The 16741-nt window shown below is 36.4% G+C and overlaps 2 protein-coding genes across 6 annotated transcripts in view; one reads left to right on the top strand and one right to left on the bottom strand.

Annotated features, from left to right (window-relative positions):
- The window catches only part of DOCK1 (dedicator of cytokinesis 1), a 414443-nt gene that overhangs the window by 184666 nt on the left and 213036 nt on the right, over positions 1 to 16741 (top strand). The window lies entirely within an intron of this gene.
- The window catches only part of INSYN2A (inhibitory synaptic factor 2A), a 56720-nt gene that overhangs the window by 31783 nt on the left and 8196 nt on the right, over positions 1 to 16741 (bottom strand). For all 3 annotated transcript variants that reach the window (XM_087964321.1, XM_026668449.2, XM_087964322.1), the window contains exons 2-3: positions 11840 to 11922; positions 5434 to 6640 (exon numbers count right to left, since the gene is read on the bottom strand). In XM_087964321.1, coding sequence (XP_087820447.1) covers positions 5434 to 6640; positions 11840 to 11909 — 1277 coding nt within the window. In that variant the 5' untranslated portion in view covers positions 11910 to 11922. The remainder of the gene's footprint in view (positions 1 to 5433; positions 6641 to 11839; positions 11923 to 16741) is intronic.

Genomic DNA, 16741 nt, shown 5'->3' with positions numbered 1-16741 from the left:
TGATATTTATTTACAGCATACACTTATATATTTTATATTGCCCAAAGTATATATTATATACATCCCAGAATCATGGGAGTTGTAGAACATATACATTTAATATATTATTATTACTTTGTAATTATTATTTACTAAGCAATAGATTTACTAACCAATGAAATCAACTTGAAATTTAAAAGAAAAAATATTTAAAACTCTCCTTTTGAGCTTCCTTAAAGCCTGTGACTATAATATACATTTTATTATGTTATAATTAATTATATTAATTAATTATAGATTATAGATGAGATATACAAATAGCAGAGCATAAAATTATTCTAATTATTCAAAGCCAGTAAAAGAACAAAATTAAGGTGGTAAACTGACTCTATCACTAGTATTTAAAAGAAGAGTCTTCAAAGCCTTTTCAAATACAATCAAGGACCAAGCTAACCTTGCTCAGATATTCCATAATTACAACTTACTGGTCTGCACCCTTTATCTCCCATGACTATTTCATTGAATTGGTTGATTGTATTGGAAGAGAAAATTCTAAAAATAAAAAGGAACCAAGCCATATAGAGTCTTAATAAGGAAACTGTAAGACTTGAAAATTTATTAGAATTTGAAAGTGATATAGTACATTACCCCTCCCCCCCTTCTTCCTTATCTACAAACATTATTATTTCAGCATATTTTCCTGGAGTCTCATAGGTGCAAGCTGATTGTTTACCCTTATTCTATTGAAACAGCATTGTCAATGAAAACAACCAAGTTATCAGCATTCATTCCAAGGACTGCAAAAATAAGTCTTTTAAATAAATAAACAGGCAGGCCCATGAGAAAAAAAGCAAGTCAGGATCCAGCATCAGTGATGATCTAGACTATTCACTGTTTATTTTATTTTGAGTGAACACTACAAACTACGAAGAGAAAGAAGATAGTCTAGAGCAGGGATCTCCAACCTTGGCGACTTTAAGCCTGGTAGACTTCAACTCCCAGAATTCCCCAGCCAGCTTTGCTGGCTGGGGAATTCTGGGAGTTGAAGTCCACCAGGCTTAAAGTCGCCAAGGTTGGAGATCCCTGGTCTAGAGTACTATGAAAAGAAAAGACAAATTTGGCTGCATTTTGTTTTTCTTGTCTATTTATAGAAATACAGCACTGCTTATCTTTGGTATATAGCAGCGGTTGCCAACCAGTGGGCAGCGGCCCGCTAGTGGGCCGTGAGAAAATTTTGCTGGGCCGCGGAGAAAGCTTACCCCCAGAGCACCCCACAAAGCAATTAATCCAGGCTATGCAGAAACACAAGGCTGCGTCGCCCACATGGCCTGCGGGAACCCTCCCCGCCCACTCACTCCTTACCTGGTAAACTTGCCTGCTAAATTGCTATTTTTCCTTTTTGCGACCATCATCTATTCTGCTGTGCTGGGAGATTTAGATTAGCTAGGAAGTAGGAAATGGTTGGATTTCTTGCTTCCTAGCTAGTGTTTAGATCTTCGGCTCTGCACAGCCAAACCTCCCTTAGAACTGAAGGTCTGCTTGCAAGCAAATTCAATGCAGACTCACGGCAAGCAAATTTGAGAGACTGAGCTAGCCGATGGCAGATAGATAGATCACTGAATGATTCTGTGAGCAACTCAATCTGCCTGCTTTGCCTGATTTTGGGTAAAAGTTGCTCTTTTTTATATATAAAAAAATCAATATTTACATGCATGGTGTGTTGTGAGTTAAATTTTGTGAGTTTGCTTGCAAGCAAGTTTTATGTGACAGACTGAGCTAGCCAATGGCAGATAGATAGATCTCTGAATGAATCTGTGATTCTGTGAGCAACTCAATCTGCCTGCTTTGCCTGATTTTGGGTAAAAGTTGCTCTTTTTTAATAAAAAATTCAATATTTATATAAATATTTACAATATTTACATACAAGCCATGCCCAGCCAGTCACATGACCACCAAGCCACACCCACAAATTAGGCTATGCACACAGAACCGGTTAGTGGTCCCTGGGATCTAAAATTATGAGTTTGCTGGTCCCTGAGGTCCAAAAGGTTGGCGACCCCTGGTATATAGTACCATTTTTATAATATTATTATTAATTCCCTAATAATTAAACTAAGGTTAGTTTCAGACCTTCTAAATATTGAATTCACTTTCTATTTTTTAAATGGGTTCTGTTGAATTTAGAATCCTGATCGCATACATTATCTAGAAGTGGTAATGTGAGCTAAGTAAAAAGGTTAGGATTTAAATCCAATAAATACATAAATTGCTGTTACTAAATAATCCTTTCACAAGCCTATGCAGGCTTTGTTATGACTGTGTTTAATAACAGGAAATTTATTTTTCTCTGTTGCATTGCATTGCATAATATTTAAATCTTTTAATTTCTTCATTAGAAATAGAACCTGTATTTGTAACAAATCATGTATTAATAAAAGTATTTTTAAAAGAACAAATGCTAAGACTTATTACTTTCGAAGAGAGATTTTGTTTGATACTGTTCTCAGCCAATTTACTGTTTTCCATGATTTTCCTAAAAAATTTTATCCTTTCAAAAGTACCTGGGTACTGAAATAGTTTTGAATTGAAAAAACATCACAATAGATTCTTCTAGTGTAAAAATGCTATAATAACAAAAAACGTTGAAGAAATTTATTTTTGTTTATTTAAGCAAAAGAATGAAATGAGTTAAACCATAAGCCATTAGCTGCCTGCTATTTCTTCTTCTAATGTTTTAGGGATAGGAATATAAAATGTGTTAAAGAGGAGGCTGTGGCTATATATTCTGGAAAGGAAAATACAAAATTTTATTAAAGTCATTTTAGTGTTTGGTCATCTTCTACAGGCAAAGCAGTTCAATTTATAATCAAAGTTTATGATAATCAGGAATAGGTTAAAATAGAAGCTTCTACGGTAAAGTATATATAGTTTAATTTATTTGAACTATATGGCCACATTTACATCTGCAATATATAACTCATCTATTGAGTTTACAACAGTTTACAATGTTTTAGTTCATGTCAAATATAGATGCTATTAAATTAGAATATTTGCCCACTCATACTCTAGTGTTTCACAAGCATCTACCAGAATCTGGTTTTCCAGCAACCTGTAAATAAGATGCTTCTCATCAGAGAAAGTAAATAATGAATGTTTCCTTGCTGAGATGGATGCATAATACTATATATATCAGATAAGATATTCATGTAACTTTTTTAATAAGTGTAAAGTGTCAATATTTTTTAAAGAGCCTATATGTTTTAATTTCAACAGTCATTTTAATATTTTTCTACTTTATGTCAATTAAGAACTATGACATTTATACCAATTTATTGTTTTCTCTCTCTCTGTATATATAAATTTGTTCACTTCACTTGAGATATAAGCAAATATATACAAAACTAAATATATGAGGGCCTGTAATCACTTTTAAGTCTTGCTGCTTTTTGAATATCTTTTTAAATATCTTTTTAAAGGGAAGTAGGTCTTTGTTCTTTTCTATGAACTATAAGCCTTTATTCATTAGGTTATTCTAGTCATAGCTATATGAATGGTGGAAACATTTACCTTTTGACAACACATAATGCTTTGTGGTTATGAATCATTGGTATTCCTGTTTATCTGTCCTAGTGTCCTTATGTTTCTAGGTCCCTAGTCTGCATTCTGAATCTCAATGTTATTTCTCCTCAAATTTGTATTCTACAGTAAGTTATGAATAAAGATCAATTGCCACCTTTTCTCCCAATGGGGGGAAAGAATGTAGTTCCATCCTTCCAAGGGATGTACTAAAACTTTCTTTTAAATGGTAGTTTTAAATGGGTCTGATGGAAAAGAAATTGTTTGGAAATAATAACCAATAAACTAGCATGTGAAATAGAAATAATGCTTCCCTCACTACAAGCATCTTTAAGAAGAAGTAGAATAGGTCTGGTTAGGCTACATTTTATATGTTAAACTGTGTATTCTGAATCTTGGTCCTTTTGACATGTTAGTTTTAAGACTTTGATGTTTATTTTCCATCAGAAAGAGAAAGGAAGGAATACTACAGAAAGCCCTAAATCCTTATTTATATATGCCAACTGGGTTGTACTGTTGCCATAAGTAGTTTTCTGACTACTTCCTGAAAAAATACGCACAAAACTTTGCATGTTTATAATTTAAATCGTGAAATCAATCTAAATCTTACAATCAGCCAATCTCTGCTAGTAGGTCAACATTAAGGTCTGTTGCTTTGATAGACATAAGCCACAGGGCCTCTTCAGTGCCATACTTTTATTTCATCCCACATTCAGCATTTCTGAGGCAACAAAACATCAATGCCATGATATAATGGAAATACAAATATGAAATGCTTAGTGTTTCAATACACAGAGTTAAAGGGTTGAATTAGACCATTAGACGTCAAAGAACATGCACAAAATAAATGATCAGTTAAATCTAGAAACATTGAAAACCATTCTGATGTACTTGAAATGTATACCCTGTCCTTGTGACATAGATATAGTTTAAATTTAAGTAAGTGCTGTAAATCAATTTGGTTAAGCAAACATTATTACATATAACAATTACCAACATGCACTAATGCATGCTTTGGGTGAAAGCAACTTCTAAAGGTACAAATGAAAAAGGCACATATTAGTAACTTTGGTATGATGAAAGGAATCAAAGGAACATTTACTGAAGTGAGGAGAAGCATGAGCTACACAAAACAGGAAGTTGGAGTTAAAAAACTTGCATTTGTTTGACTACAGCGACTGAATTAACTAGCAATTACAGGCATTATATTTTTAGAAAAGGGTAAAAAGGGTGTTTTTTTTAAGAAGGGTAAAAAGAGTGTAAGTGAGATGCCAAAGAACAGAAGTTGCAATTATCAAATAAAGACATAATTACTCAAGACTGAGTAAATAGCTGTGCTTGTTAAGTATGTTGCGAGCGATACTTTAAAAAAAATTATAGAACACAGAGCAATATACTTCATTTTTATGAAGTAATGCTTTTCTTTTGGGCAGTTTCAGCATTGTAAACAATGTTTTCTATTGCCTCCTAGTCTTTTCTGGTTTTAAATAATTAATGAAAGAGTTCTGGGTAATCATATAGAAGATATTATTAGCTTTAATATGACCCTTTATTTTATGACAAATATATATAAGCAATATATTTTAATTTTAATACTTTTGAAAGCAGTTCTGTTACCAGAAGCATGTTTTTAGGAGTATCTTTGTACTAAAGCACATATATTGTAAGATCATTAGAGACACAATGAAATAGAAAGGAAAGCATTAATACATTACTGTGAAGTTAGATGCTAAAGTATAATGTTCTAACACCTTCTGAGTAAATAGAAACATGTAAATTGTTCAACAGAATTCATGCAAGTGATTTTTTTCCCCAAATGAGATTCTTGCATATATTATTATTATTATTATTATTATTATTTTTAAAAAATCAACTTACCCTTCTCTATGAGCTTCTCCCTTTTCCAACTCCTGAATAACACCCAACAAGACCTTTATGGTTTCCTGACTGGAGCTGATCAGATTCTCCATCATCTGTAGCTGTGCTTTCAAATCTACCACTTCAGTGTGAGGCACAATTTGTTGACATCTTTCACTCACAGCAACTGCTGTCTGACAAGGCTGTTTTCCTTCCATAGGTGAAACATTTATGTGAAGGGTCTGTTCGTTACATTGGGTAGACTGGCACTGTGCCTGTGTGGGACAGGCCTGAGCTGTACTTACAGCTTGTGACAGCAGACCATTAAGATGCAGAGTTCTTTTTCTGTCTTCCTCCTCGGCTGGACACAGGGACCAGTCATTCCCTGTTGCTGCCGAATGTTGCTGGTCAGCCAGTGATGTGTGTGAACCAGATGCGGGCAAGTAGATAGAAGCTACTTCTGTCTTGAACACTTTTCCTTGGCTGGCTGGATTAGCTTCCTCATACCTCAATGGCCCAGTATGGTGTTTTGCTTTGTCATGCAGCTGGTAATCAGGCTCTTCTAAAACTGAAGCTGCTGAATCCTGTACAGAAGGAGGTTCTTTACTACAGCTGTGCAAATCAGTGCTTATACATGTCTCCAAACAGTTGTCCTTAGAAAACGGCTCTATTGCGTTCATGCGTTCATTAGTATGTGAAATAAATTCAGCTGTCACAAATCCAGGAACTTTCTTGCTGCACTGAACAGCCTCTCCTGAGATTTTGCTGTCTTTCTCTTTAATATCAATTAGGAATCCATTGTTTTGACTTGGAAAAGTATCAACTGAAGCTATGCTTTTGATTACATTTCCCTTTTTCCGGTCCAAAGGGAAGGTCTGGTAACACTTTTTAAGTTCAGGCGAAGTCTGAACTCCTGTACTTTTAGTAACATTAGGGATTGATCTTCGGGCAGGCACTGTCATGTATTTTCGGTAAGCTGCTCTGTAAGAGATGGGTTTTGCTTCCTTTTGGTCAGTCTGCTGTAACAAAGATAGTTGTTTGTCCCTTTGCTCATTCTGGGCTTCGCAGATGTCTTTGAATCTCACCTGTAGAGCTTTGTTTCTTTTCTTGATTTGCCGATTGGGATCCAATGCATATTTCATTTCTAAGGCAAGTGATGTTGCTGAATCAACTTCACTGTCAGAGACTGCAAGCATGCATTTGCTGGGTTCCTCACTTCCTGTGGTACCTGAAATCAAAAAGCAATGTTAGGAATATTGTTACTACCCTCGGCATAGATGTTTTTATTCAAATGGCATGATTTTTAAATGAAAGAATAAAGTTTAGGATCTTGTAGCTACCTAAACATGAAGTCTCGCTTTTGTGAGTGGGAAGGTAGTGATTTTTGTGTGTTATAAAATGCATAAATAACACCATCTCATGGAAAATAATGGATTAATAGATTAGAACTTTAAAAATAGTAATATGCCTACACGACAAAGGTAAATAATGAAATCCAAAAGACGTAGTAGTAAAAATGTGCAGATTTTCAAGTTAGCCAGAATTCCTGTTGGATAGGATGATACAACAATTAGACTAGATATTTTGGGGTCTTAAATAGTTTAGACTCAGACTGCATACTAAAATTATATATATATACTATTCCTGAATAGTTGTAGACATCCGACTACATCCTAATACAAACAAATAAGGGGTGAGCTCCTCCTTCCTTATTTCAGAAAATAGTCTTCTCACTGCTTTTCTTTGGCAAAAAATATACAGATAGTCCTTCATTTATTACTATAGTGGAACCCAGAATATCCATCATAAATCAAGGCATCCACAGACTGAACCTGATTTTCTTATTGTTTTGCTCCAGTTGTTAAACAAACACCATGGTCAAGTGAATATGGCAGTCATTAACAAGTGGTTGTTAAATACAAATCAGTGTATTCCTATGGGCATTTTTTATTGGAAACCAGCCAAATAAGGCTGGAAACTGGCAAAAAAATGTCATAAATCATACTCACATCACCATGGAATGCTGCAATCATCCATAAAGGTGAGCTGCCAAGTACCTGAAATGTGATGTGTGCAGCCATCAGAACTTTGGAATGGGGTCATAAGTAGATTTTAGGTGGTGTATCATAATTTTGAATGGTTATTATGCAATAGTCATAAAACAAGGACTATCTGTAGTCTTATAGAGAGAAGTGTATTCAAAACATTTTATGTACTTTTATTTACTTATCTTAGGAAAGATAAATACGGCTTTAAACTGTCTTATGCTGACATCATGACTTAGTGTAATATCACTGCCTTCCAGATGTAAATAAGACAGGAAGCCTTCAGAAATGCATTATGATGTTTAAAGGTTCTTGCTTAAACATGTATCGTTAAGAATATTCAAACCTGGCCAAATGAACAACTATTGGCTATGGCTGAATGCTCTCCATATTTACGCAGAAATCATTTTTTCCATAGTGAGGAGAGGTGGGAGGGGAAAAAGCAGCTGAAACAGTTATTTGAAAATGTTATATATTGTTGATGTTTTAATGCTATACAGAAGATATTTTCATTCTGAAGAATGATTGTTACTGAATAATTTTGGTAACTAACATATCCTTATAATTACCTTTTACTTGGAGATTCTTCATTTCATTTGCTACATTTGTTTGATGACAGCATAATTAACTCTTGAAGAGATTATAGATGGAAACAATTTACTGTAAATTTAAAATAATAAATTTAGGCCATGAGATTAAATCTCTTCAATGCAGAAGCCTCAATTAATTTTTTTTAGGACAAACAGATCTGCATTTATTACTAGTCATTTTGGAACTGAAACTGATTGCAAATTGGAGGATACTTGTTATTTTTAAGAATGTTTAAGGGAAATGCCAATGTATATAAACAGCCATCTGTTTTAAAAGTGTTCTTATTTCTTTTTAGGTAAAGTTTATACTTCTGAAAATGTGACCCGTAACTGCTTTCTTGGCAATGGAACCACCCACATTTATTGCGCTTCAAATTACCACCCAAAATTTATTCCCCAATGGGTGGTTCCATTGGGGAATAAATTTTCTACAAAAAACACATTGCCTTACTTTTAATATGATGCATCAAACCTATACCTTTATAGAGTATTCATACAGAAATAAAGAAATGTTAATTTTAAACAGCAAAATATTAGTTTGTGCTATCTACTTAACATCCCTACTTTGTTCAATTGTTAAATGTAACTAAGCTGTTGCAGGTGGCAGTTTCCTTCCACTTAGGGAGAAGAATCACATCTTAATTTATTACCTTTCTTTACATATGTTTTAAACTTTTAGCCTCAGGGGTGGGATTCTACCGGTTCTGTCCAGCTCTACAGAACCGGTAGCTTTGAAAAGCAGCAGACACAGAACCGGTTCTGTGTCTGCTGCTGTTTTGGCCCACCTGCCCACCCGGGCTGTTATTTGTCCTTTATTTCCTGCTTTTTCAACCGCAGCTGCTTTGCGTGGCACAACTGCGGTTGAAAAAGCAGGAAAAAAGGGCTTTTCCAACTGCTGCGCACCCGCGCACAGCTCAGCAGGTCGTAAATTGCACTCGCGTGACTCGCGCATGCATGCGCGACGCGGAACAACAGAACTGGTAGTTATACCAGTCGGATCCCATCCCTGTTTAGCCTGATTGCTAAGACAGAAAAATAAGGTATTTCTGAAGAACAATGCCAAATTTCATGCAAAGAGAATATAACCATGGTTAATTTTTATCCATTTTCACTATGCCTTTGGGTTGGACAGTGAAAAAAGGTGAGGGAAATTTTTTAAAAAAATTAAAGCCTGCTATCTTTGTTATAGAATAACAGTTTATAGAATAAAATGAAGAGAAAACACACTTAAAATGGAATAACAAATATCATTTGCACTTATATATACAATTTGGTGTAGTGGTGAAGACATCTGGCTAGAAACTAGGGGACCATGAATTCTTTGCCACGAAGCCAGTTGGGTGGCCTTGGGATAGTCACTTTTTCTCAGCCATAGGAAGGAAGCAATGGCAAGCCATTTGCGAAAAACCTTGCTAAGAAAACTGTAAGAACTTGTCCGGGTAGTCTCAGAGAACCAGACATAATTGATTTTTTAAAAAAGGTCAGTGTATATTTGGTCACTTCAAATAAATGTGTAACCCAAAACAAAAGTAGCAAAGTCATTCAAAATAATTAAGAAGGATTTGCAAGAATTTAGAGGTTTCATATACCCCAAAGCCAAGGAGTTAAATAGTATTATGGAGAAGGAAATACTACCGTGTTTCTCCAACAATACGGCCTCCCCCAATAGGAAGTCCCAGCACGTTTTATAGGCATAAAATGAAATTAAGCCCCTCCCCCCAAATTAGGGCCTATTTTAAAACATGCGAAATGGGGGGAAGGGCAGGGGCTTGCCGTTAGGAGCGCCCTGCGGGCAGCCATGCCTTGCCACCAACCTCCCTACTGTCACCATGTACTTTTGCTGCATACTCGGGTATGGTGCTGCCTGCGTTGACCTCGGCGTTGGTGGGGCACTTCGTATCGGGAGCCCTTCCGCCACCGTTGCTTTCCCTTCTCCCCATGCCGCTGTGGCGCTTGGAGCATTGCCATGGCATTTGGCACAGCCACGCGGGACCGGCCAGGGCTCCTCCCTGCAACCGGAGCCCGGCAGAGACACTCGGCTTCAGGCGCTCCTGTCGCTGCCTTCCCGGGCATCGTTCGAAGGCAAAGCCCATTCTTTTAAAAATGACACCCTACTACAACAAAGCCTCACCTGCCCGAGAGGGCAGCCCAACCCCGCGTGGGGAGGCTAATCTCCTGGGGCCGCAGTGCAGGATTAGCCCACCCTGGGAGAAGCGCCTAGCCACCATCCCTGCCTGGCGCTCTCGATATGAAGTGCCCCACCAACGCCGAGGTCAACATCCAAGCTGTCACCGCCTGCCCAAGGATGCAAGGGGGGGAATTAAGTCACCCCCAAAAAGACGGCCTTGCCGTTTTTTCAGGGCTCAAAAAAAAAAAAAAAAAGAAATATGATACATTTGCATAAAACAGGAGTAATATATAAAATCATTTGGTGGCATGAGAAAAGGAAAGTAATGATCACAAGATTAAGCCTATCAGTAAGTATACTAATAGCTTATAGTTTTTGAATACTGAAATAGCCGCTTTATTACCTTGAAAATGAAGTGCACATTCAATTTCATTCCAGCAGCCAAGAAAATAAATTCAAACTAGTTCACAAACATCATTCATTTTAGCTACTCTGAAAGAACTAAATGTATACTGTTTAAAAGACAAATGCAAAAATCTGTCCATCTTTAATATTTCTGTATATTCATTACTTTGGTGCAACTGTAAAGTAAAGTTGGTTAGTGAATAAGAATTCGGTATGCTTCAATACAAGTAAATACATGTATTATAACACTGAACTAAATATATCTGGGATACAAAGGACTTTAAGATAGTAATTTGATTGATGAATTCTTCTTTGCTAAGACTCTTAAGTGCAAGAGTTCTGTTTGCTCTTTCTTTTTAGAAAATGAAGTGTGCTGACTGATTTTAATTTATTAATTTTTACAATGTACCAGTTCATTATAAAATCACTGGGATTCTTTCATTTCTCCTGCCTAACAAGTATGAGGAACAACTAAAATTAAATATAGAACACAATAATTGTTCACCTATCTCACAGGATGAGAAGACATATAGCACTATACTTAGATACAAGTAGGTACCAAATAAAAATACTAAATAGGGAATAGGGAAAAGGTCATATTTTAGTATTAAATTGCTGATATCCCATGCAGGTTTTTTTGGTTAATTTTATGGTTTAGAAACAGCCAGTGGGCTTACTTATTTGCTTAAACAGTAGTTTTGAAAATTAAATACTATGGGGTGATACCTTCTAGAAAGAAATGTGAGATTAATAGTGGTAATATTCAACCATATTGGTATTTTGTAAAACTTTGAAAACCTGGATGTTGGATCCTTTAGGTTGGGGTAAACTCATCGTTGCAGCTTTCTCACATAACCATGGCTGGATTCTGACTGCCTTTGGATGCCACCTGTGCTGTAATTGGGTCTATGTTTGCTATTGTTGTTATTTATTCCTTTTGTTCGATTGGCTTTAATCCTGCGTTTACTGCCCAGAATCACTATGCATAAACCAACTATAAATAAATACAGAAAAAAACTCTAACCTTTATGAACACAGTAAATGGGAACTAATTCTCAAATACATTTATCTATATGATGAGTCACTTGTTTAATAACTGTAGCTTGATTTTTTTTTTCTTCTCCAGTCAATATATAATTTATATGAGGCTTCTTGAACGAGTTAGATAAATATTTTTATATAAACTACTGCACATCACGCTGCGTGTATAAAAGTTCTATTAGATAAAACCAATGGAAATACAGGGACATACCACTTACTTTCATCATTAAGGGATTGTGAGGCTGGAGATGAAAGATTCCTCATCTCATGATCAGTTCCTTTGGCCATCGTGTTACTTAGCCTAAAATATAACAAATATACTATTACTAATTGGTTGTACACTGTACTGGAAAATAAAACCCGTTTTTAACTTCAAGTGTTTATGGAAACATTGAAATAATTCATTCTTTCAGAGAACACAAATAATGCTTGAATTACCTAATTCTGAATACTGTTAGGTTGCCAACACTTCTAAAAATCTAACAGTATTCAAACAGAAAAAAATTTAGAAGTTCAAAATATTAACCACTAAGCAGATTTTAGACATTTGTTTAGTGCAAACTTTAGTATACATTCACATGGTTTTCTTATTGCCATTAGACACTTTATGATTGAGCTTGTAAATTACTATCAGCAGGTAACATAATTCCTGACCTATGACCATTTGTTCAGTGACTGTTACAATAGTGTTGAACAAATGATTAATCACCGATCCTAAAAATTCTGGCCATCCCAATATCCCATTACCTGATCTCCATTTGCAACTTTCCATTGTTGGCTTCCTCAGAAAGGCAGTATGGATATGGAAACCAGCAGGGAAGGTTGCAGGTCTGTCGCCCCACCCGCACATCAGTCCCTCTGTGCGTGTGCCAGCCACTGAACATTTACCCCAACCTACACCTTCCAACCTGTGGGATGTCTCTTGTACAACTTCCCCAACTTACTTGCACACCCGACCCACAACTCGCGTGTACTCTCTCAGCTTCTCTTGTGCACTCCTTTGCACTGCACCTCTTGCATAGTCTCCTGCTCAACTTCACTCCCTCTCCCACCCAGCAGTAGCCATTTATTTGCCTGCAGACCTGGGACTCTTAACTTTCCACCAGCTTCTCCACTGACTTTGGTTGTAGGAAGCCCAAGAACATTGCCTCACTTAACAACTCTGGTAATCAGTTACAATGGCAACTGAGACTACAGGGATTGTTGTCACTAAGCACTGCAGCTGTGCTTTATGACTGCATCACTTATTGACAGCAATCCCTGCAGTCCCAGTCGCCTTTGTAAGTCAAAGAATACCTATTTGTAGGTAGTTTTTATTTAAGGATTAAGACCCTATCACAGTGATGGTGAACCTATGGCACGCGTGCCATAGGTGGTACGCAGAGCCATTTGTGCGGGACACGAGCCCCAGCCAAACTTACCTGCACTGTACATGTGCGCGCCTCCCAGCTGATTTTCAGCCCATTTGAAGCCTCCTAGAAGCTCGAGGGAAGCCTTTTCAGGCCAAAAAACGGGTGTTTCATCACTTCTTGTATTTCCAGAAATACCGGAAGTGACGAATGGGCCAATTTTTCGGCCTCCAAAGGCTGCAGAGGCTTCCCTCGAGCCTCTGGAAGGCCGAAAAAGACTTCAAAGTGGCCGAAAATCAGCTGAGAGGCTCACAGTGCAGATAAGGAGGCAGTGGGGGAATTGTGTGCACCATACGGCAGGGTCGTGGGAGGGGAGGCCACACATGTTGCCTTCTGGGTGCTGGCACACAAGCAATTTTTGGCACAGGAGCCCTATCATTATACCATATGCCAAACTAATTCCAAAAATACTACCAAATGCCCAAGTCCATTCTGTAATATATCAGTTTTTATTGCTTCCTCTATGTCAGGGGTCTTCAAACTTGGCAAGTTTAAGACTTGTGGACTTCAACTTTCAGAATTCCAGAGCTAACATGACTGGAAGAGGAATTCTGGGAATTGAAGTCGACAAATCTGCTCTATGTGAAGAATTTGTCTTAGAGTTTTTTATTTTTGTCTTGTACTTCTTTACAGAATTTGATTTTCCTATCCATCTTGTACACTTTTTAAAAAATGCAACTGTATATTGCTTCCTTTTACGGAATGGAACAGGCAATCTGACTTCCCCATTGACGATGCTTGTCAGGTCGCAAAAGGTGATCACACAACCCTGGGACACTGCAACCATCATAAATATAAGTCAGCTGCCAAGTACCTGAATTTTGATAATGTCTTCATAGTGATGCTATAACCGTCGTAACTATAGAAAATATGTCACTTTTTTCAGTGCCATTGTAATTTTGAATGGTCACTAAATGATCTGTTGTAAGTTGAGGACTACCAGCCACTCAGAGTTGGTTTAAGATGGGTAATTATACAAATGTTGAAATCAAAAAACAAATAAATCATTTTAATCTAGATTAAAGTCCATGTGTAAATCATCCATTTGGAGAATTTCACCAGTTGTGAGGGCAGTGAAGAAAACATACTATTGAAGTAACAGGGTTTCCCCCAAAAAACATCTATCTCTACTAGGATTCATATACTGGTATTAATCAAAACATTTGGTAAATAGCTATGTAAAATTTGTAGGTCAACAACAGTTGATTCTGGGAGTTCTGATGTTAGAAAAGATAACATTAATAGATCAAATTGACTATTGTTTGCCTAGCTATTCTGGATTCTAACTAAATCACAGTACTTACAACAAGGTGTTTCAAATGACAAGGGCTATCTTTTGTTTCTTCAATCTTTGCCCCTACATTCTAATTAAATTAGGTCCAGAGCTGGTGGTAATTAATGAATTTTTAAAGGTTAGATTTACTATTTAAAAGATTTAATTTTTAGTTTTACAATTAGAGTTACATACAAGAGGAAATTATAAGAATACTTTAAAAAAAACCTCTCCCTTCAATTTGGAGAAAGTTCACAATCTGATTGGAGAAATTATGGCCCTACCTCTATTTTCATAAGGATTAACCCAATCCAATGAAGTGACCAAATCTGCATCATCAATTTGTAGGAGAGATATGCAACAGCTGCCACAAACTGACCATCTTGACTTATGCTGTCTCACACAGATCTGTTGTACTATTGTGTCAACATACAAATGTAACCTCTGGGTTTTGGAATGAGGTTTTATAAATGTGTTTATAAAAAACAGATGTTTCAACTATGCTGAGGGGCTTTTTATCTAACGAAACAGTAGAAATATGACTTTGGTTTTACATGAGTGAAAGCAAAGGCAAGGCATTTGGTTTTACAATTGTTCATTATTTGTATTTTCTATAGCCTTTGACTTGTTCACTATTTTGGGCAGTTTACAAGAATTATAATCAATTTTGTAATATTAAGGTTTTTGTTTTTTTTTAAATGGCCATACTGAGACAGTATCAGTCTCAAGTTAGGTCACAAAACATCCCGTCCCATTGTATATGTAAACGGCTACTTTTTAAAAGTTCTTTTGGGCTCGATGATTAAACAAGCTTAAGTTACTTCTAAATAGGACGGTACTGTAGATCATTAGAAAGACCCTTGGACTGCAATTCATCCCTGTTGCGGAAGGGATTCTACTCTCACCGAAAATACTTCATCTGGAAAGACTTGCTTCAACTACCCACAATGAAGCAATTAATTAGAAATGTGTTTGCATAATTATGTTTGTTGCTACTTTTTTTCCTGAGTGTCAAAAAAGATTTGCACAAGTTTTAATGAGTGAAATGTATGGCAACCAAACTGTTAATACGTACACAATATGGTTACTACAGGTAGTTGTTGACTTATGACTACAATTGAGTCCAAAATTTCTGTTAACTGAAACATTTGTTAAGCCCATTTTACTACCTTTCTTGCCAGTTAAGTGAATCACTGTAGTTGTTATTAACACAGTTGTTAAATGAATCTAGCTTCCCATTGACTTTGCTTGTCAGAGTCGCAAAAGGGGATCACATGACCCCAGGACATTGCAACCGTCATAAATATGAGCCAATTGCCGAACATCTGAATTTTGATCACGTAAGCATGGGGATGCTGCAATGGTTGTGTGAAAATTGATAAGTCACATTTTTCAGTGCTGTTGTAAATTTAAGCAGTCACTAAATGAACTGTTTTAAGTCGAGGACCACCTGTATATCATTCTCACACCAATTCACAAGAAATTGTGTTTGTTTGTATGCACCTTTGAACCAGTTTTTGACTCCCACTGATTGTCTGAACAAGTCCATGCAGTTTTCTTGGGAAGTTTTTTCTAAAGTGGTTTTCCACTTCCAAAGGCTGAGAGACTGGTGTAAGATCAGCCAGCTGGCTTTGTCTAAGGCAGGACTAGAACTCAGTCTCCTGATTTGTAGTCAATGCCTTACCCATTACATCACTGTCAATGAAGTGATTCTGCATTTAAGGACTTAAATGACTGCGAAATATGTGTGTGTGTGCGCATGTGTGCACACTCATGCACATACTCCACCAACTTTAGAATGTACAGGAAAATCCATTTTAACTCCCAGCAATATGAATGAAAAAATAACAGAAGTACAAAAGGATATAATGATTGAGTTGAAATTCTTTAGGTTTTTTTTTACTTTTTAGTGTAATTTTTTTAAAAAAGCGGGGGGAAGGCTATTGAACCTGTAACATAGCACAGACTAAATCCACAATCTAGTAAAATGACTGCATGCTTCTAGTTTAATCTGTCAAATATTCTATTGGTCCCATATTCCACTTATTAAGAACTGAGTTATCATTTCAGTTTAGCCCATTATTTGGTAGCTGTATTTCATACTCAGAAAAAAACATTAAAATCATTTGGACAGTGTGAACCTTTCACTTCTACATGATGCCAAACTTTGATGTTCATATTTGTCATAAGAACCCACATTAATATGGGGGGGGGGGGGGATGATGGCATTAATTATTTAACTGAAGCCAGAAAATATAATGCAGAAGTCATAACATCTTTGCTTATTATACATAAATGTTAAAACAGTTCGAACTATGTATGTATATATATATATGTTATACACACACACACACAGAGAGAGAGAGAGGCAGGTTAATTTCAGGACTCAGAAAATACTTTCACATAGCTTCAATGCTGATTGATTAAATGTTAGTTAA

This window comes from Notechis scutatus, chromosome 4, assembly GCF_049901735.1.
Source record: "Notechis scutatus isolate UNSWTSFEM ecotype Mainland chromosome 4, rNotScu1.2, whole genome shotgun sequence".
NCBI classification, from domain to species: Eukaryota; Metazoa; Chordata; class Lepidosauria; order Squamata; family Elapidae; genus Notechis; species Notechis scutatus.
This window is presented reverse-complemented; position numbering and strand designations above follow the sequence as displayed.